General features: G+C 42.1%; 1 protein-coding gene across 1 annotated transcript in view; it reads left to right on the plus strand.

The window, feature by feature from the left end:
* col16a1 (collagen, type XVI, alpha 1) overlaps positions 1-19,626 on the plus strand; it is a 47,041-nt gene that overhangs the window by 7,980 nt on the left and 19,435 nt on the right. Inside the window, exons 4-32 of the mRNA XM_030788493.1 lie at positions 1-48; positions 274-555; positions 1,919-1,999; positions 3,799-3,888; positions 7,946-7,978; positions 9,683-9,718; positions 10,147-10,203; positions 10,839-10,874; positions 11,222-11,257; positions 11,409-11,444; positions 11,690-11,752; positions 12,549-12,593; positions 13,309-13,395; positions 13,727-13,765; positions 14,009-14,053; positions 14,433-14,468; positions 14,690-14,812; positions 15,645-15,680; positions 15,987-16,022; positions 16,160-16,234; positions 16,924-16,968; positions 17,312-17,347; positions 17,483-17,536; positions 17,638-17,688; positions 17,963-18,061; positions 18,351-18,377; positions 18,481-18,588; positions 18,936-19,058; positions 19,511-19,564. The exon at positions 1-48 is cut by the window's left edge and continues 76 nt beyond it. Of these exons, the coding sequence (XP_030644353.1) occupies positions 1-48; positions 274-555; positions 1,919-1,999; positions 3,799-3,888; positions 7,946-7,978; positions 9,683-9,718; positions 10,147-10,203; positions 10,839-10,874; positions 11,222-11,257; positions 11,409-11,444; positions 11,690-11,752; positions 12,549-12,593; positions 13,309-13,395; positions 13,727-13,765; positions 14,009-14,053; positions 14,433-14,468; positions 14,690-14,812; positions 15,645-15,680; positions 15,987-16,022; positions 16,160-16,234; positions 16,924-16,968; positions 17,312-17,347; positions 17,483-17,536; positions 17,638-17,688; positions 17,963-18,061; positions 18,351-18,377; positions 18,481-18,588; positions 18,936-19,058; positions 19,511-19,564 (1,917 nt within the window). The remainder of the gene's footprint in view (positions 49-273; positions 556-1,918; positions 2,000-3,798; positions 3,889-7,945; positions 7,979-9,682; positions 9,719-10,146; positions 10,204-10,838; positions 10,875-11,221; positions 11,258-11,408; positions 11,445-11,689; positions 11,753-12,548; positions 12,594-13,308; positions 13,396-13,726; positions 13,766-14,008; positions 14,054-14,432; positions 14,469-14,689; positions 14,813-15,644; positions 15,681-15,986; positions 16,023-16,159; positions 16,235-16,923; positions 16,969-17,311; positions 17,348-17,482; positions 17,537-17,637; positions 17,689-17,962; positions 18,062-18,350; positions 18,378-18,480; positions 18,589-18,935; positions 19,059-19,510; positions 19,565-19,626) is intronic.

Consider the following 19,626-nt stretch of genomic DNA (forward strand, 5'->3'; position numbering starts at 1 on the left):
GAAAATATTTACCTTTTCCAAATCTCTGATGAGCAAGGCTACCCTCAGGTGTCCCTCATTTTCCCTTACTTCATGTCTTTATTCGGTTTAGTCTGTTTTCTCCCACGTCTATATCTTTTATCTGTAGCTTTTCTCCAACTGTAACAGTACATGAGAGTTGTTGATCAACAGTTACCATACATTTTAAAGCTATATTTTGTCTTAAAATATTTACCTGTTTGTCTTGGAGGAGAATGTATTCATCAGTGTCTTTGTCCCACACTTCCTCTTTAGTTTTCTTTGGACCTCAACGGACCGGAGGGCAGTTTGGCATTGCGAGCGATGGGTTTGGAGCCAGAAGGTGCCACAGTGGGTTGTGTGTTTAACGGAGAGGGTATAGAGGCTCTTTTGGATCTGCGCTGGCATAAAGTAGCTCTGAGTATCCAGAGGGAAGCTGCTTCCTTGCATGTGGACTGCAGCTCAATTGAGACCAAACCCCTGGAGCCCCGTGCGTTGATACCCATCACTGGTCACACGATCCTGGGCATGAAGGCCACCGATGCCGCCCCTGCTGAGGTGAGGACCCAGGGAGAGGAGAGAAGGGAAAGAAGAGATGTTTAAAGAATGGTTCATATTTACTTTGGATTATTGTCTTGACGTTCAGCGTGATTTTGATAAGGTCATGTGTGAGGTGAATTAAAAAAAAAAAAGCAGCTGTCATATGCTTCAAAGACACAGTCACAGAAATGACCAAATGTTATTGAACAGATCAATAGCAGTTATATTAAACGTACAGGTTATAGTGGATGAGAAATGTGATCACACAATATCTGTTCCTTTTGGATAATACCGAATGCTTCTTTCTTAGCTGCATTAGAAATGACTAAATGATTTAATGCTAACCGTTGTGTCTATTGTGTGATACAGTACAGACTTCAGGTGTTTCATATTCAGTTTATAGTATACATAGCATATATAAGTATGTACTCCTTTCCTGTCCCTGTTAGATCTTAATGCAGATTAAAACTCCGAGACATCTCTTGGAGAAGAACTTTTTGTTGATGTTACTGTTCCGGCTGGTATGGTTCCTTTCACACAGTCCAACTCAGTCTTGCATAGGTTCAGTGGTTATAGAAATAGTGCTGCTAGTGTGTGGGTCAGCCAGTCAGGTATTTGACCAATGTTTTCACTGTGTTGTTTTCTGCTGGCAAAGCATCTTCACCGCTAAGAGTAGTAAGACCTCTGACCTTGGTCTTGAAGTGGGCGACGTCATTCCACACTATATAAGGAAAACTTCCTTGTTAGTTCTTTCTCGCTCTTTTAGTACATTGCAAAGCAGCTGCATTTCACACACACACATACACACAGACATACACACACATACATGCACACACTTCTCACATCCCCCCAGTGACTAGGTTGGTTTGGCTTATTTGGCTGTCTACAGGGAAGATGCTGTGTTGGTGAGGATGAGTGTGAATGTGAGGAAGACCACATGCAGTTCTCTGCAGGGGTGGCGTTACACAGCTGTCTTGCAGTATAATTAAATGAACAGCCCATACCTGAGAGACTGCCTTAACGAGCTTCACCCATTACTAATTAATTGATTCTTTAATCCAACCACTTAGTGAAATGGTCAATTAAGTGGTGATATGTAAAACACTGGGACCTAAGCGTTAAAGAGACTTGCCGGGTGACTAATTTTATATTGCTCTCTTCGTCTTTCTTTTTTTTCTCTCTCTCTCTCTCTCCCCCCCCCCCTCTCTCTCCCTCCTTCTCTCCCTCTTTATCGCATTTTCCGCCTTTCTCTCATATTTCAACATTCCCTTGACACTCCTCCACAACTCCACTCCTTTACATCATTTTTCTTCTTTCATTTCCACCTTCTGTCCTCACTTTGATTGTTCCATCTTGTTCTCTCTCTCTCTCCTTCTCACAGATTGACATTCAGCAAGTCATGGTTTATTGTGATCCTTCTCTGGCCATACAGGAGGCCTGCTGTGAGATCCCCGGAGCTCGGGTGAGAACTTCCCCTGTGTAATCGCACACACACAACTCTGTACCTGTATCACAGAATGTGAATTACCCTATTCACAGTTTGATGATGGTGTCAGATAACTGAGCTCAGAGCAGTAATGATCTAAAAGTAAGCAAGAGGGAGAGGGAGAGAGAGAGATGGAGAGGGAGAGAGAGAGAGAGAGAGAGAGAGAGAGAGAGAGAGAGAGAGAGAGAGAAAGAGAGCTGGAGAGAAAGAGAGCTGGAGAGAAAAAGAGACTATTGTCTAACAGAATTGTGACAGATTGTGACATGGAAAACCTTCCCACCAAATTACACACTCACGAGTACAACAAGGTGATAATTGCTGTTCCGTCAAGAATTTGCATGTTCAAAAGAATTTATATCTGATGAGACCGCTCACATGTTGTCGACTTTTACGACGCCACGTTCAAAGTTGCTGTCAATGTTTTTCGTGTTACTAGGACAATATTTACCACACATTGCAGCTTAGTGAAACATTAGCCCACACACACATTAAAAGCTGGCTTACCTTTTTTTCTTTTTAGGCAAAGAGAGTATGATCACCGCATACTTATGATCCAGGTGCTTTTTTTCTCACTGATAGACCTTCCCTCAGGTTGTCTGTGATGCACAAACTAAGTGGGAATCATTCTATGGAGTGGTTGTTTTTCCTTTAGAAAGCATGGGAGGTGGGGAGTTTTCTGAATAGATCATAGTTCTGGCATGATCTAGCTCATCCAGTTGTTAGAAATTCACAGGAGTCCATCACTCAGAGAGCTCCCTAGCCTTACGTGAAAGGCATTCAGCCTCTCCGATAAAGACTAGAATAGAAAGTAAGGTAAGGTGAGGAAACTCAGGAAGTATCGTCTGTGAAAGTTACAGAAAAATAGGCTAACGCTAGGGTAACAGATACGTTCACTTTTTGTTTTGCTCTGTTTTGTACCTGTTGTATTTTTGGATCGGATGTGGAAATATTTTAGGTCTCTGATGAACTCAACAGATTGAAAAGACAGGGAGCTTACAGCACTGTGCCAAGTTTGAGAGTATATGCAAATTTTGTTGGTGGCAATGTGTCTATGAGTATATCTGAATGCACAGACAAACAAGCAATCATGAATGGCTATGCTATAGGTTCCAGGCTTTCAGGTCTGCGCTGTATATGCGTGTGTGTCTGGGCTTCTGTGTTAAAGAGGCCACCAGAGTCCTGTCAGAGACACCAAGGTCTTCTTAGCCTCTTCTCTCTTTTTTCACACATACCTCTCAGTGTCTCGCCTTTAATGAGGCTTTTTAATGAGCAGAAAGCCTGCGAATCTTCCATCTGCGTTACAGTGCTGAGGCATATGCTAGGGGCTTCCTGCAAGCAGCTTTTAAAATGGAAACAGCGCCAGCAGTTTCCCCTTGCTGTGGAGAACATGACGTGTCAGCATCAGGATGTCTAAGAGAGATGAACAGAAAAAGGAGAGAGAGAGAGAAGGGGGAGAGACAGAGAGAGAGAGAGAGAGAGAGAGAGAGAGAGAGAGAGAGAGAGGGAGAGAGAGAGAGAGACAGAGATAGAGAGAGAGAGAGAGAAAGAGAGAGAAGGAGAGAGAGAGAGAGAGAGAGAGAGAGATGTGCCTGTAGCCTCAGACCTTGAGATGTTTTGAAAAAGCCATATGTGTCAGTAGTGACAGTAGCACAACATTTGCACTGTCTGTATATCTCACCACAACTTCCAGCAGATGTACGAAGAATTCCAACATGATTTTTTTTTGTTCATTTGAGTTCCATTTATCTTATTCTTTGACCTCTTTGCTCCCTCAGTGCCCCCCCGATGCCCCCAAGAGTCGGCGAGCTGCAGAGAACGGCGTAGGCGGGAACCTGGTAGAACCAGTGCCCAATCCCTTCAGTGAGGTACCCAAACTACACTCTACCAAAACGTAAAATACATTCTGCATTCCTTTACTAATAACGTCTGCAGTCAACTCATCTGACAGAACTTTCAGCTGAGTCTTCTGCTGGACATTAGACCTCCCAACTAGGCCATGCTCAGCATCAGCATGTGGTGTTGTGTGAGGTATGTTTATCAGACAGATTTTTTTGAGAGGTTCAGATGGTAGCGTGAAGGCTCCTTCAGATGGTTTCGATAAGGCACATCTGTTTATGGGAGCTTTGCCCATTTTCTCTCGGAGGAAACAAAAAAAAAAAAAAAGTTCAGGATTAGCTGCTGTGAAGAAGGGGAGGTAGAGAGCCAAGGATGCACATTCCGAAATAAGCCAATACATTAAGAGTATCAAGCAGAGACCTTCTGTGCCTGGACGCTTTTGCCTTTCCGTCAGCTAGAACGTTCTGGTAATGGGTTCTAGCAGTGATGCAGTGTGTTGAGTCTATAAGTGGCTGGAGTCGTATGTAAGAGAGAAACATGCACTGCTGATGTGCATGTGTCCCACTGGCTGTATTTAACACTAAGTGCCTCTGGTTGCAGGGAAGTAGATAAGATTCTTGGCTGGAAGTAAAGAAGGAAGTGAATGATGGTGGGCTATAGCACATTGAAAAGTGCTGAATAGCCAAATACAGTTTTTTCATGCTTTATGCATCTATCTATCTATCTATCTATCTATCTATCTATCTATCTATCTATCTATCTATCTATGTATCTGTCTGTCTGTCTTTGTCTTTCTTGTTTTTCTTACTTTTTCTCCAGTTTTTGTTTTTTTTTTGACATGTGTACCCCTCTCTCCTCTCTCACACACTGTCTCATACTGCCTCAGTGTGTGTCAGCGTGTAGAATTTGTTTTGTTTTTTTTGTTCTAACAGTCCCTAAGCCAGCTATCGCAGTGGGATAATTGCTTGAGTCTGTGCCCTGTTCCCTGCTTCAGTCTGTTTGTCCTCCTGTGGCCCAAAGGCCTCTCCAAACACAGCAGTTCCCAGGTTGCATGTCTCTTTGCAGATTTGAGCAGGAGTTCAGTCACACAGCTAAGAGCGTGCATATACCCACTGACCCCAATTCAGTCAGAAATCCCATTGCGCTACTCTCCCGTCCCTCTGTGTGTGTGTGTGTGTGTGTGTGTGTGTCTCTCTACCTCTCTCTGTCTCTACATCTCTACATCTGCCCTGATTCTATGCACATTAGGCATGACTCAGTGCCATTCCTTGCAAAGTGCGTATGTGCTCCTTTTTCTTCTGATCTTAAACTGATCACTACCTTGGAAACCACATAAGAGGACTCTCGAGACCAATAATTACTCTCATTAGTCAATTATTGTAAAAGCTGTTTTTTGCAGATAAGCTAGGCAAACATACTGTTTTGGTTTAGTCTCTGTTCTCTCGCACAGATTGGTCTAATTACTAAACTTCATCAGAATGTTTTACTGCTCTGCTTCTTTCCCGATCGTTTTCACTGTGTCACAGTGTAGACCTCTGTCAAACATATTTTCCTCACTCCCACTCATCTCAGGTTTCACACACACACACACACACACACACACACACACACACACACACAAATGCATGTACATCACATTTGTTTGGCTGCTTGGTTGTAAATATATACAGTCATACGTGTTAATTAAACCGTTCCATAAGGCAAGTGATATGAGCCAACTCAATCAAGCACATTTTTAGGCAAATATATGATAGCATGCACACTCTGCAGAACAAACACTCTCACAGTAATGGTATATTATTGAAATAAATTATCACCTAACAACACACACACACGCACATACACACACTTCTTTTCATTTGCTTAAGTATCTTTTCGTGTTTGGCAGCAAGCAAAATGAAGCAGAGAAAATGGACGTATGTACACATGCTCAGACACAGACACACACATGCATTCACTCTTACACTTTTTCTTACTCCCAGTAGCATGCAGACATTCTCTTCCTCTCTCTCTCTCTCTCTAAGCCATTGATTCTTATCCTTGTAGTGTTGCCGAAGACTGTTCTTTCTGAATGACTGATGGTGAAATGGGTACAGGTTGTCTCTTCACCATCGTGCAGGTTATGGCTGTTTGTGCTTTCATGGTGGTGCTTGTCCTGATAATTGGTAATTTTACCGTCTCACTGATAAAACGACAAGAGCCCTGTGATGAATGTTTTACCCTGCTAGTCGAATTGAGCAATTTTGTGAATTTATATGGCTTGTGACACGACTAAATTGCAATATAATGCTCTTTCATTAAAACGAAAGTATATATCCCCTGGGTTTCATTTCATGATTTATATTAATTCAATTTATTTCCAATTACTAATTAATTACTTTTTCTGTTTTTCTTTGGAGAATCTGCTTTACTTTGCTAGACTGCAGAAGAAAGTAATCAATGCAGGGGAATTGTTTTGCCAGCGTGAAACAGTGTTCCTGTGTGTGTATGTGAACACACATGGTTATGCATGTCTGGTGGAAGAAACAGAGACATAATACCATTCCAAGTATCACAGAGATTGGATAAATGTTTGCTATTGTGTTTTTTTTTTATTATGATCCAAAAATAAAGAACAACCAATACATAAATAAATAAACAACAAGCAACACAGTTTCAGTCTTAAGTGCAGTGATGTGGTTAGTGGTTTTACAAAGACTGTCTCTTTTTAATGAGTTCCAGACATGTTTCGGTGACTGATATAGTAAGAGTTTTGCTGATTGCGTACACCCCTCCTCCCTCAAAGCCGTGGCTGCCATCCACGGCTTACTGCCACGACAGCAGTGCCTGGAGCGTCTAAAGACAGTAGCACATTCAACTCCTTTGATGTCCATTAGGACAGACTAGCACTACTGCCCAAAACAAAGCAATTTACATTATTAATGTGTACGGTCAGCAGCAGAGTCTCCAAATGGTTCATAATCGTACTCTTTGGTCCTTTGTTGGCCTCAGGCCGTGTGGACAACCTACCGGCCTCATGTCTTTGGGTGCTTTGTGCGTGTGAATGTGTGTGGTTGTGTGTGTGTGTGTGTGTGTGTGTGTGTGTGTGTGTGTGTGTGTCTGCATGCGTGTTTGGTTGCCTTTCTTGGCCCATTTATTTCTTGGTCCTGGGGGCATGACTGGAGATTAAGTATTGAGCATTTTTCTCGTTCTGTTCTCTCTCTCTCTTTCTCTCGCTCTTTCCTCTTCTTGTTTTGTTGTTTTTTCTCACTATTTCTCTCAGCTACTGTTTCTTTGTATACCTGACCTGGTAAGTTGTAAACACCCCCCCCCCCCCCCCCACACACACACACACACACACATACACTTACACACACATACACATGCTTGTTCATTTTCTGTTTTTTGCCGATTTTGCAAACTCCAAAACTCCAGCTTGGGACATGATTTTCGTACAACGAAATCCATAACTCCCTCATAAACCGCAACATTTCTCTCTCCTTAAAATACAGCCTTTTGCTTCTCTTCGTTTTTTCCTTTACCAGGTCTCCAGCCAGCTGCCCTCCCACCTCCTTTTACATCCTCCGCTCTTCCCCTCTGCTTCCCCCACACCCCCCCCCCCTCCCACCCCCCTCCTTTGTCTCTTCTTCGTTTTATAGATGACAGGGCCCTCTCACACTGTTCATGTTCTTGTCACTGATGCAATACTCTGTAAAAGAGTATCAGTGAACATGAATGGAATATATAGAATGCATGCACGGAATATATACATATAGAACATACGCACAGCACTCCCCAGTTGCACTGTTATCAGGTCTATAACCTCCAAAAAATTGTACATATGATTGAGCTGAATACTCAAAAAAACAGGTCGTATGCTGTCAGCTAAACTGCAAATGCATTTATGTAAGGTGTTGCACTAAGTAATCTAGAAGCTTCTGTTGCTGTTGGGAAGGCTTCTGAGGAGGGGGTTGGAGGTTGACAGAGAAGGAGGTTGGAGCAGGAGGGGACTGGAGCTGAATCAGACGTGACGTAGGCACTGGGGATGGTTTGACGCTTTCTGTCACTAACCCAACTTTTTCTCTGTCCTCTGTTGACTTTCCACAGGCAGTCCTTGGATCAAAAGACCTGATGGAGAAAGTAAGTCTGGAGAAAACAGCCACTACAAACATCATTTGATCCTATCTTTTTTTGTAACTCATCAAGCAAAGGAATGTGCCTCGTGTGCAATACTCAGTCAGAATCCAGTCATGAAGATTCATTGTATGAAAAGACAAACAAGTACTCACTTAGCACACGTAACACGCCAGAACTTATGTGAAACCTGTTTGATCAGTAAGCATACGGTTGCAAGGGGAGCTTTAGTGGAAGGAATATTGACACCTACAAAGATGAACATATTTGATTATGTACCACTGACAACAGAGAAATGTGTGTTTCATTATGCAGCCAGGTTCTACAGGGAGTCGCTGTTGACTGTTAATTTTGTCATTCTTGAACCAGTCGTTGAGTGCTGTTCATGATTAGCATACAGAACTCTCGACAGTTTATTATACTATTCCTCTGTGTGGACCATGACTCATTCCAATCAAGCTGCTTATATGTTTAAAGGAAAATGGCCCCAAGAATTGAAATAATATTGTGTAAATGTAATGCATTGTTTTTCATTATTCTTCTGACTTTGAAGAATTCTGAGGTTGATGGTTTCCAGTAGTTGAGTTCAGTTTGTGTGTATATTGCTGTGTATTTAGTGAGGCGACGATACTAAAAAACTGATGTTTCAGAGTCAGTGTATGGTGACAGTTTGCTAAGGACAACAGTATGTATGTCTACAATAAGCTTCCCTAACAATTTCATGTCAATCATGGTTTCCAGAGCCTCACACAGATGTAAGCTCAGTCTTTGCCAGTCTACCTCAAGTGATCAGGTAGTTTTGCTAATGTAATGGTACAGGCTGGAATAGGCCAGCAACTACATGCGTATTACCACAGCAGATTTGGATGTGTGTGGATTTTAATGCAGCACATACAATGATACTGACATTTTGACACAAGCACTATATTGTTCAGTAAAGACCAAACCGAGTGCTGGAAACTTTGTAGATGTCGGAACTTTGGAAATATTCGGAGCCCATTGTAAAAAATTGGTACACCCACGGAAAACTCGGTCAATGAAAGAAAAGAAACCGCATGATACTCACTGAAGTAAAAACTGCAGGCATGGAAGAGGAGATGGGGGCGGGGGGCCGCAATTTGGAACAATATATATTTTACACGTCATCAACAGCGTTGTAGAAGCTCTGGTTGGAAAGAGTGACTAAGTGCAGTGAGCGCGCCAGAAACGCAACAGAGCACCCCCCCCCCCCCCCCATCCCGCTCTCTTTCCGTTAGCTCTCCACATCAATATATGTTAACTGCCTAGTGCCTTCGTAGGATTTACTGACACAACGGGTGGTAGATTTTGTTTTAATTACGCTCTTCCGCTAAAAGCGTCAGCTTTTTTCATAAGTTATTTTACATTGCTCGCCCTCCCTTTTGAGCAGTTCTGCAGCTGGCGCGAGCAAGCGTACCCGTAGGGAATCTTCTGTCCCTATTGATCTCTGTCTCCCGTGAGAGAAATACGCCGCGTTAAAGAGACACTACTGTGCAATTGTCGGTAATGCCCTCTCCTCCTGTTTTCGCCCACTCCTTTCGATTCTGACTCTGAACGTAAGCTGTGTTTTACTGCCACCTGCCGGCCGTAGAAATTAAATGTGTTTTAAGCACAGGTCGATGAATGGGGAAGAAGTCTGTTTGAATTTAGCGTTTGACTCATTATTGGTGTTTTATTTTCTCTCCCTCATAGTGTGCGGGCTGCTTTTTGATCAGTGAGGAACACAGTGTGGGTATACACAGAATGTCGTATATGTGGCATGTGTGTGTGTATGTTTGTGTTGGCTGTGAAGAAAAGGCACAGCTTATGCACGTTAGTGTGCTGCACATTCACAAGTCTGGCACGTGTTTCAACTAGCATTTACCAAAATGTGTCCATTTGAAGCTGTAGAAGTGAGATAGAGGATGCCACGGTAGCTTCTGTAGTGCTGGGGGGTCAGGGGAAAGGGAGGGGTGGGTGGGGAGCTGGGGGGGTTCAGAAGCACTGCAGTGTCGGTCTTAATGCCTATTCAGAATCATCTGCATGATGCCTCTGGTCTCTGTGCAGTGGCTTGTGTGGGCAAAACAGTTTGTGTGATTCATACATACTTGAAGTGATTAGTCACTGAGGGCTGATAAGAAATCTGGCATTTTTTTTCTTCTTTTTTTTCCCTATAGGTTGTGCAGGAAGGATACGCTGGTCACCCCGGCCCCAAAGGAGAGAAAGGAGACCGGGTACGGGGAAAGGGTGGAGTCTTTCAGGACACTGAGCAACATGGCTCCAAAACGACATAATTTCTCTCATAATCTGCTTACTATGCGTTTGCAGTCCTATATGTGCATCACATTACACAACATGCAGTTCACCACAATCACACACAATGAATTGGATTTATCTGTGAAGTGTTTACTATGTGCTCTCATCCCTCAGTAATGTCTGTGTGTGTGTGTGTGTGTGTGTGTGTGTGTGTGTGTGTGTGTGTGTCTTTTTCTCTGCCCAAACATCCTGAGCATAAAAGTAGGAGAACAGGAGGCAACTAACTTTGAAGCTTCATTTATTTATTGGCATCATTTACCAAAGCCTCATTAGTGCTTCTGCTGAAGTTCCTTTCAATTTGACTTTATTCACTTTATTTTCACTGCCATTTACAACAGAAATTAACGTCCTATCGAAATTTAGACTCACAGAGAAACTGAATGCAGTAATATTTATCCGGAATATGACTGGACATGTGTAGTTATCTCCTTGTTATAGAATTTTCTGTGTTTAACTTTTGTTTGATATTGATCATACACAGTCCATGATTTGTCTGTGTGTAAGTTGCTTTGTTTATGAGTATTCATCCATATCCTGTTAACCTCCCTTCCAGGGTTTAGACTGCGTTGGCTCTGGAGCACTCGGTCGAGTAAGTTTCTCGCGTTCGACTCAATCATGCAAAAAGTAGACTATCTCCAGGGACTAAAGGATGCTAGGCATCGTTCTCTCTTTCTCCTCCCAGCGTTAAGATGAATACAGGTGTTTTGGTTTTGACTCATTAGTTGAAGAGATGAAAGTCTTTGCGTCTTGTGGGGGGACTTACTTTGCATCTTAGTCATTTTCAGCATCTGTAGTTCATTTCTCGTTGTCTAAATGAACATTAGTTCTCAGATGTTACCTACACTGTGCAAATTACCTCTCTCTCTCTCTCTCTCTCTCTCTCTCTCTCTCACTCTCTCGCTCTGTGCGTGTGTGTGTGTGTGTGTGTGTCCTCAGTGTCCAGAAGGACCTAAGGGGCAGAAGGGAGAGCCGGTGAGTGTCATGGTGTTTCTATAGAGGGGGATCATGTGGTCCTTGCTCTGCGATCGATGCACTGTTTAAAAGGCTCCGCTAGAGCAGTGGGGACATCTTGATACTATTTGTACTAGTCAATACTCCTCTGTCTCACTCCTTTCCATTTCAGGGGCTGCCCACAAACTGGGGTGAAGCTGTAGGAAAGGTAGAGAAGCATAGTGATCTGTTTTCATTTCCATATCTGTCTTGTCTGTGTGTCACTGCGTCAGGGCATGTTCAAAACGAGATTATCACACTTCACTACACATCAGCAATGATAGAATTAAATGAATCTCTCTCTCCCTCTCTCTCTCTCTCTCTCTCTCTCTCTCTCTCCCTCTCTCTCCCTCTCTCTCTGTCTCTCTCTCTCTCTCTCTCTCTCTCTCTCGTGCTTTCTTTCGCTCTTCCCAGGGAGAAAAAGGCCAGAAGGGAGAGCTTGGAGAACCAGGTTTGGCTGGACGTCCAGGCAAAGACGTAAGTGTAGATGTCAAAACATACAAGGGCACAAAAAGCAGCAATGCCCTTGCACGTGTGCATCCTCACTCTCTTAATCACAGAGCAAAGTTAGAGCAATGAGTTTATGCTCTCCTGCGTGACGTTGCTCTCAGTCGCTCTCCATATACTCTTTTCTAACTAGGAGGAACTAAACACCGTCTTGTCAGTTCTTGGTAACATATTTACAGTAATTTGATTTGATGTGATTTTCTTGTACTCGCATACGCTCCGTGATAACTGTTTATCTGCCAGTTTTATACACTGTATCATCCACTTAACTGACAAAGAAGTGTGGAAGTGATTTTTAAACCACAAGGCCGTTCAGAATGGCTTCAGACATATGTATATTGCCGGCAGAAACATTTAAGAGCATTATGAAGAATTAGTCTCTTTCTCAGCTACTCAGTGTTGCCTGTTCGACTCTTGAGTTGTCTCACTGGATGCTAAGTCTTCTTAATGCCACATAGATTATGGTAGACCAACAAAGCTCAGTAAATCAATGCACCCTCATTGATTCTTTTAAATGGATAGTTGGAGCGTATTAAGGCAGATTTAAAGGCTGTAATCTTTTCCTTTTCACAATACAGCAATTCAGATGGGTTTTTGTGGAGATGGCTTGGCACTCACTGGCATTTAATTTGAGTTGATCTGTATAAGTAACTGTTCACTGATTACATGAATTAACTAATAACTGGAATTTTACCTTTTTGGTCAAATGTTTTATGGTTATCTTTCGTGTTTTCTCGATAGTCTGTCACTTTCTATCTTACCACAGGGTCGAGCTGGATCTATCTGTGTAGTTGGACCTAAAGGACAAAAGGTAAGAATTCATACAAGTAATGAAATGAATTTGAAACTGGCTGACAATAGTTATGAAACATCACCTTTTCCAGAGAACCCTGTTATGGATCCTATTATAGCAGATTTCAACCAGTTCAGCAGACAGTATCTCTGTATAAAGCCTCCTGAACAGATCCATGTAATGGCAGATCAGGTTGTGCTTATGATAGGTAAACTGGACCATGGCTTTTTCACTTACACACCTTTGTATCATATTAATTATATAGATTAGATGTAAACAACTATCACAGATAAAATCATTGGAAGAGTTCAGCTGATGTTTTTTGTTGTTGTTGTTATTTATTTTTTCATATTTCTGGCAGGGTCAGAGTGAGCTGTCTTCTTGGTACAGAGTATATGTAGATATTTCAGCATCAGCATGTTCATGTTCAGTGGGAAACAGTCAACAAAGCTACATGGGGCATTAGAGTAAATAATCCTGCAGATGCATCCTTTCTTAGATATAAGAAAGATATAAGTGTCAGAGGTGATAACTGACAGTAATAGTATTCCACTCAGCAGAAGAATGCTAATCCTCTTAGGGTTTTTGTTTTTGTTTTTTCTTTCTGATCATTTTTTATGAAACCTAATGTCTTTTATTGTAAGCTGTAAGTATGAGTGTGCTGGAAGTGTTTACACTTACACATGTTGTAGAGAGTGTATGAGGGTGTGAGCAGGAGTTGTGTCTGTCTTAGGGGACTCCTGGTGAAGTGGGACCAGAGGGACTCGCAGGAGAACCAGGACCACCAGGACTGCCAGGCATCGGGAAACCAGGACCACCAGTGAGCAGTCAGCTGCAATCACTTCAGTCCTTTTACTCTCAATATATCATTACTTTTATATTATTACTTTTGCTCCAGACTATTAGGTCTCTTTATGTGCTTGTATGTGTGTGTGTGTGTGTGTGTGTCTTAGGTGGTTGTTAATAGAGAGAGAGAGAGTCTGATAGGTTGAGCCTGAGCTATGTGTGTGAAAGTCACATTTCGCCATATCCTACACGAACAGCAATGAGCCATAAAATTAAATGAGAATTCTAAGAGGTGTTTTATCTCAAGTTCAGTGACAGTGCTACCTTCAGCTCCTTTTCCAAATAGTGTTTTGCTGCGTCCCTAGGGAACCCCAGGTGGACCCCCAGGATCCAAAGGGGATAAGGTAAGATGCACAGGACGGTGCATATGGCTGAAGTGACTAATAAAATGATTAAGTCCAGAGAGAATACAGCAGCTGGTTGGCTGATGGACACATTAGAAATGTATTGCTTCAAATGAATTTTTCTAAAGACTTATATTGAGATGTGGACTAATTCAATGACATTTTCTTTAAACTACTGTTAAATATTTATGGGAAACATGTTACTTTCTGATGGAAAAAGAATCTTTCTCTCTCGCTGTACAGGGGGATTCTGGGATACCTGGCAAAGATGGAAAACCTGGAGATCCTGTAAGTGTAGTAGTCTGTCCTCATCTAACCAGTAGGAAGCCAAATTCATATTCCTCACCATCGACCCTCAGACTGTCTAAAATCTTAAGCTTAGGAGTTCACTGGCTGGTTATGAATGTTCCTAAAAGCTGATATTTAAAGGAAACGCAGTGTAAGAGAACAGACTCCTGTACTCCCATATTACTGCGTGCCGTTGTTGTGACTGTAGGAGACTGCAATGCATTGTCAGTGAACAACATCATAATCAGACTCATCTCCCGCTGCTATTGTTATTATCATCATTATCTTTGCAATCATCATCTGCAAGTCAATCTTACACAAGTCGTTAAATGCTGATGTTGTTCGTGCCTGACAAATGGTGTCTTGCTTTTGTTTGCAGGGTCCAAGGGGTCCAGGAGGGCATAAAGGTGAGAAGGTGAGTTAATCATACAATCATCGTTGCACATTCAGTCCAAATTCAGCTTGATGTACAAGTATCTCTAAAATTACGATTCTTACGTTTTATATACTCCCTACCATTTTTGGATGTTGTCCAAAGTTTGATTGAATAACTGATTGTATGAATTCATCTGTTTTGAAGGATAGTGATCAGAATGTAATTTTTCTGTTGAATCTTTCATGATTTATATACGACAGGGAGAGCCATGTGAAGTCTGCCCTGTGCTGCCCACAGTCCCTGGAGAACCTGTGGCCATTCAAGGGAAACCAGGGCCCAAAGGAGAGCCAGGGGCCCCAGGAACAGGAGAGCAAGGTCCAGAAGTGAGTTAACCCCAGTTATAAACTTCACTCCACTTTCTGGGTCTCAACAGAAAAATTCGCCAAGCATTTGCAGAGAAGCCAAACTTCAGACATTAAATTGGACTTATGAAAGTATATTTGCACATTTTCAGTCCACGACTTAAGTCAGTTTTTCTTCTTTTTGGTATAAACAGGCCTCATTTCAGGGTTGAAAAATCTTTTACTTTTGATTGGAAAAGCTCCCTCTGGGGCGTAGAGTGTGTCCCTCTCTGCAGTGCTCGTGATACAGTAGGACAAACGTGCAGCTCTGTTCAACTTTGTTGTTGTTTGGAATGAATAATGATCGCCCTTTTTCATTCCTCTTTGCCTCGACTACAAAGTCATATTCCAACTCATAGAACCATTGCTGTAGGGCTCTTTAGGAAGCTTTACCCCGGTATATGTAAGCGAAGGCCATTTTCTGCCCTCAGATGCAGCAAAGTCTGTTCATTTTTTTTTATTCTATCCAAAAGCTCCTGATGAAATCTTCACAGCATAATGTGTGCATTTGGTTCATCCATCTTTTTATCCATTTGAAGTTATACCATCTTTTCCTGCATACAACCAGGATAAATTCTGCCAAATAAGACCGTCTGTGACGTCCCATAAAGCGTGCGTGCGCTTTTATCCGTAACGATTTCCAATAATGTCAGAGTCCATCCGTCATACCTAGTTATTGGACGGTGAGAGAGAAAGAGTGAGAGTGAGGGAGATACAGAGAAAGAAACCAGGGCGTATGGAGAGTTACCATGATCTAAGCAATCCCAGAATCCTGTGGCATGGAAGAGTGGCCATCTTTTTTATATTTTTGCAGGGCCCCCCAGGACTGGATGGAGAGAAAGGAGAGAAGGTATGTGTGCAGTTAAAGTAGCGCCATCCTGTTAACATGTAGGCACACGAATGTACATGCTGCCCCCCCCACTCCCATCTCACACACACACACACACACACATATACACACACGTACACACACACACACACACACACACACACACACAACTTAAAGAAAAAAAAAGCTAAAGAAAAAAATGTGACCTTAACTCGTTTGTAAACTATAAATAAATGACGCAGGAAAAGTGAAACTGACAAAAAAAGCATTCCTACCAGGTCTTTTGCATATCATGTTCATGGACATATCATGCTCATCTTGTCACAGGGCGATCGAGGGATTGAAGGAGCTAAAGGAGAAAAGGTAAGCCTGGAGCATGGAAAGCATATTGAGGAGAAATCAAGCATCAGTCCATAGCACAGACAGTGACAGTTTCTGTATGTTCTCTCTCTCTCTCTCTCTCTCTCTCTCTCTCTCTCTTAATTTTTTCTCTCTCTAAGGGTGAATCATGTGCTGCATGTAGTCCCAGTGCTGCAAATTTGATTGGCTTACAGACAGGACAAAAAGGGGAAAAGGTGAGTCTCATTATACCTGAGTCATTACCTTGTTCAATACCTGACAGACCAGTTTATAAGCATTAGATCCCTCAGAGACACAGCTCAAAAATGTGGCCCAAAGCAAAGAACATTATAAGATGAAAACGGTGACATTTATAAAGCCCTCCCTATTTTCTCAGTCTATACATCCTGCAAAACAGTGAAGAGAAATAGAAAATGTTGTTTGAACAGAAAGTCTACATATCTTTTATACTGTATTTTTCCCATTAAAGCCATTTCTTCAAAGCAAATTTTTTTCTTCACACGTTAAGTAGGTCTACACACACACACACAAACACACACACACACACACATTTATCAGCAATACAATATGTAACTGTTCTTTTGTGTAGCATAGTTGCAAGTGAACAATTCACACCTGATTACCTTATAGGCTTCAGGCGCTGATTTAGAGTGGCAATTTCATGCAAACAAATTTGACGCTTGAGTTTGATCAGCATTACTTGTGGATGAAAATGAGCAGAGGGATTTTTAGAGAATGTGTAATGAGCTCTCTCTCCCTCTCTCTTTCTCTTTCTCTCTCTCTCTCTCTCTCTCTCTCTCTCTCTCTCTCTCTTTCTCTCTTTCTATCTCTCTTTCTCTTTCTCTCCCTCCTCCTCTTTCTCTATCTCTCTCTCTCTCTCTCTCTCTCCCTTCTCCTTTCACAGGGAGACCAGGGTTCCGTTGGACTCCCAGGACCTAAAGGAGAAAAAGTGAGCCCAGGAGAACTTTCTAGAAACCAAACACTATAATTCTGCATTAATTTTTATTTATGAGGCACAGATATTAGTTCAGACTGAATAACAGAAAAAAACTTGTCATTATATCCTGAAGTGAACACAGAATATAAATAGACTTAGAAGTGCCAATGTACAAAATATCACATAAGCGCAATAATCAACACAAAAAACAATAATCAAATATTCAAAATTATTCATGTTTGCTAATATTGCACAGCAGATGAACGCAGTAGTAACTGTCTGTTAGACTTGTGTGCATCAGCGTGGGACAGATTTCTGTCAGTGATGTTGAATTAATATCGGTGTTTGTTTCCAGGGTAACTCAGGTCTCAAAGGAGAAGAAGGGAAAATTGTAAGTTTACATTCTCTTATGTTTCATCTAATGAATTCAGTGGTTGCTGCCGTTCATTTAGATAAAAAGAGGGATTACAGAAAGAAGCGTGAATCCAGTTAGACATGCTGATTGTTTTGTGGTAATGTTTTTTAGGGTAAAGTGGGTCCTAAGGGGCCTAGTGGCAAGGACGGACAGAAAGGAGCAAAGGTGAAGTTCTGTTTCTTTTAGCTGTTTGACTTAAGCGTGAATATCTTAAGTAAGCTATCAGACACTGTTTACCATCTTAACATTGCTTTTATATGTTTCAGGGGAGTCCAGGAATACCTGGCGTTGGCCTACCTGGTTCCAAGGGAGAAAAGGTAAGAGAGAGAGAGAGAGAGAGAGAGACAGTGTGTGTTTGAGTGTGTGTGTGTGTGTTTGTGTGTTTGAGTGTGTGTGTGTTTGAGTGTGTGTGTTTGTGTGTTTGAGTGTGTGTGTGTTTGAGCGTGTGTGTGTGTGTTTGTGCTTGTGTGCGTGCGTGTGTGTCTGTGTCTGTGTCTGTGTCTGTGTGTGTTAGTGTGTGTGTGTGCATATATTTGCGTGCGTGTGTGTGTTTGTCCCATGTAAAACAGCTAACCCTGATCCTTTTCTCAGGGAGACTCATGTGGATTATGCCCTAGCCTGGAGGTGGGCAGTAATCCTGTCAGTACTAAGGTTCCTCCTTCTGAGTCACAGCTGCTGAAGGACAAACAGGTAAAATGACTGCATCATTATGTTAACTCCATCACGCTGTGTGAGTGATTAAGTGTTGTTTTAACACTCTACACTTTAAATGCAACCTGTTGTATTGCATATTTTGTTTAAATAATCAGGGTTCTGTGCATTAAGGTGTCACTGGTTAAGAATTCCCTCAGCAGCCAGTGTAAGATTGTAAATGAACCTGTTTGTCACTTTAGTCAGAGTCAGGTAAAGTGTGATACAGCAGTCAGCCTAATCTACCCCATACACTTATCTACCTGCCTGTGTTAATCTGTCTTAACAGGGACCACCTGGTGTCAAAGGAGAAAAGGTAATTGTCTTTTTGTCACTCTGGAAGAAATCAAATATCAGTATTTTTCATGACAGGCTGTACTGGGATATTATGCCAACCCTGATAAGCTGTTTGTTTATAGGGAGACCAGGGCTCACAGGGAGACCAGGGAGCAGATGGGATGCCTGGAGCACCAGGACTGCCTGGAGAACCTGGAAGAGATGGCATGCCTGGGCTTAAAGGAGAAAAGGTGATAGACTGATATCTGCCTTACTGACTTGTCCTTGTACCAGCGTACTGTGAAATGGTCCTTTCATTGTGTACTCTGAAACAGTCTAGAGCACTGGTCTGTCACTCTCCAAGGCAGACCAATTTAACTGAAGTAACAGTATGACAGAATGTCTTTGGTTAACAGCAGGTTGCGAAATGAAAAGTGCCAACAGATAATTTTGTAATGCAGATATAAGTGATGGTTAGAAGTCCTTAAATCCTTATTGTGAAGATATGTAAGTATCACAGATAACTAAAAAAGGCCAAATGTTTCTCAATGTCCATTATGGTTTGATTCATGCTCTCTGCCTAAATTTCTGTTGCCAGGGAGATGCATGTGACAGCTGTCCACCTCCTCCGGTGGGGCCAGACAACATGGTTGGATTACGAGGACCAAAAGGAGAAAGGGGCGAGCCAGGGCTTCCAGGGGTGGGGACGCCTGGGAAACATGTGAGTGTGCGTGTGTGTGTAATTGTGATTGTGTCTCTCAGAAGGATTTCAGACTTTCTACTTCAGGGCCTTTGCATTGAAATCTAATTTTAAATGTGCTCATTGGGATATCAGTGTGCACATACCTGTAGGTCCTTTGAGGATTTTCTCTAGAACTTGGTTTCACAGAACTTCTATATAGTGAGCGTAATGTAAAATGTGATACAGATTTAATTGAAGTGAGCGCTATTCAGATCTTGACTTAGATAAAATTCTTTCTTGGTAAAATATGAAATTGGATGTCAGAGGGGCCGCAGCAGAATGATTTCCTCTCTAAAGAGGAGCAGCATCCATTAAGCACTCTGGCCAGCTGTCTTGGCTTTGAGTGTCCAGTTACCAAATAATTCAAAACTTCGTTACAGTAGTTTACTCTTTTCTGAGCATAACCATTTTTTTTATCCTTTATTTCCCAGGGCCAGCCAGGTCTTCCTGGTGTCCAGGGACCTCAAGGACCTAAGGGAATTCAGGTAAAGTCAAAGTGTGCGTGTGTCTGAAAGACATGATGAAGGTCTATATATAAATGAGAAGA

This window comes from Chanos chanos, chromosome 12, assembly GCF_902362185.1.
Source record: "Chanos chanos chromosome 12, fChaCha1.1, whole genome shotgun sequence".
Taxonomy (NCBI): domain Eukaryota; kingdom Metazoa; phylum Chordata; class Actinopteri; order Gonorynchiformes; family Chanidae; genus Chanos; species Chanos chanos.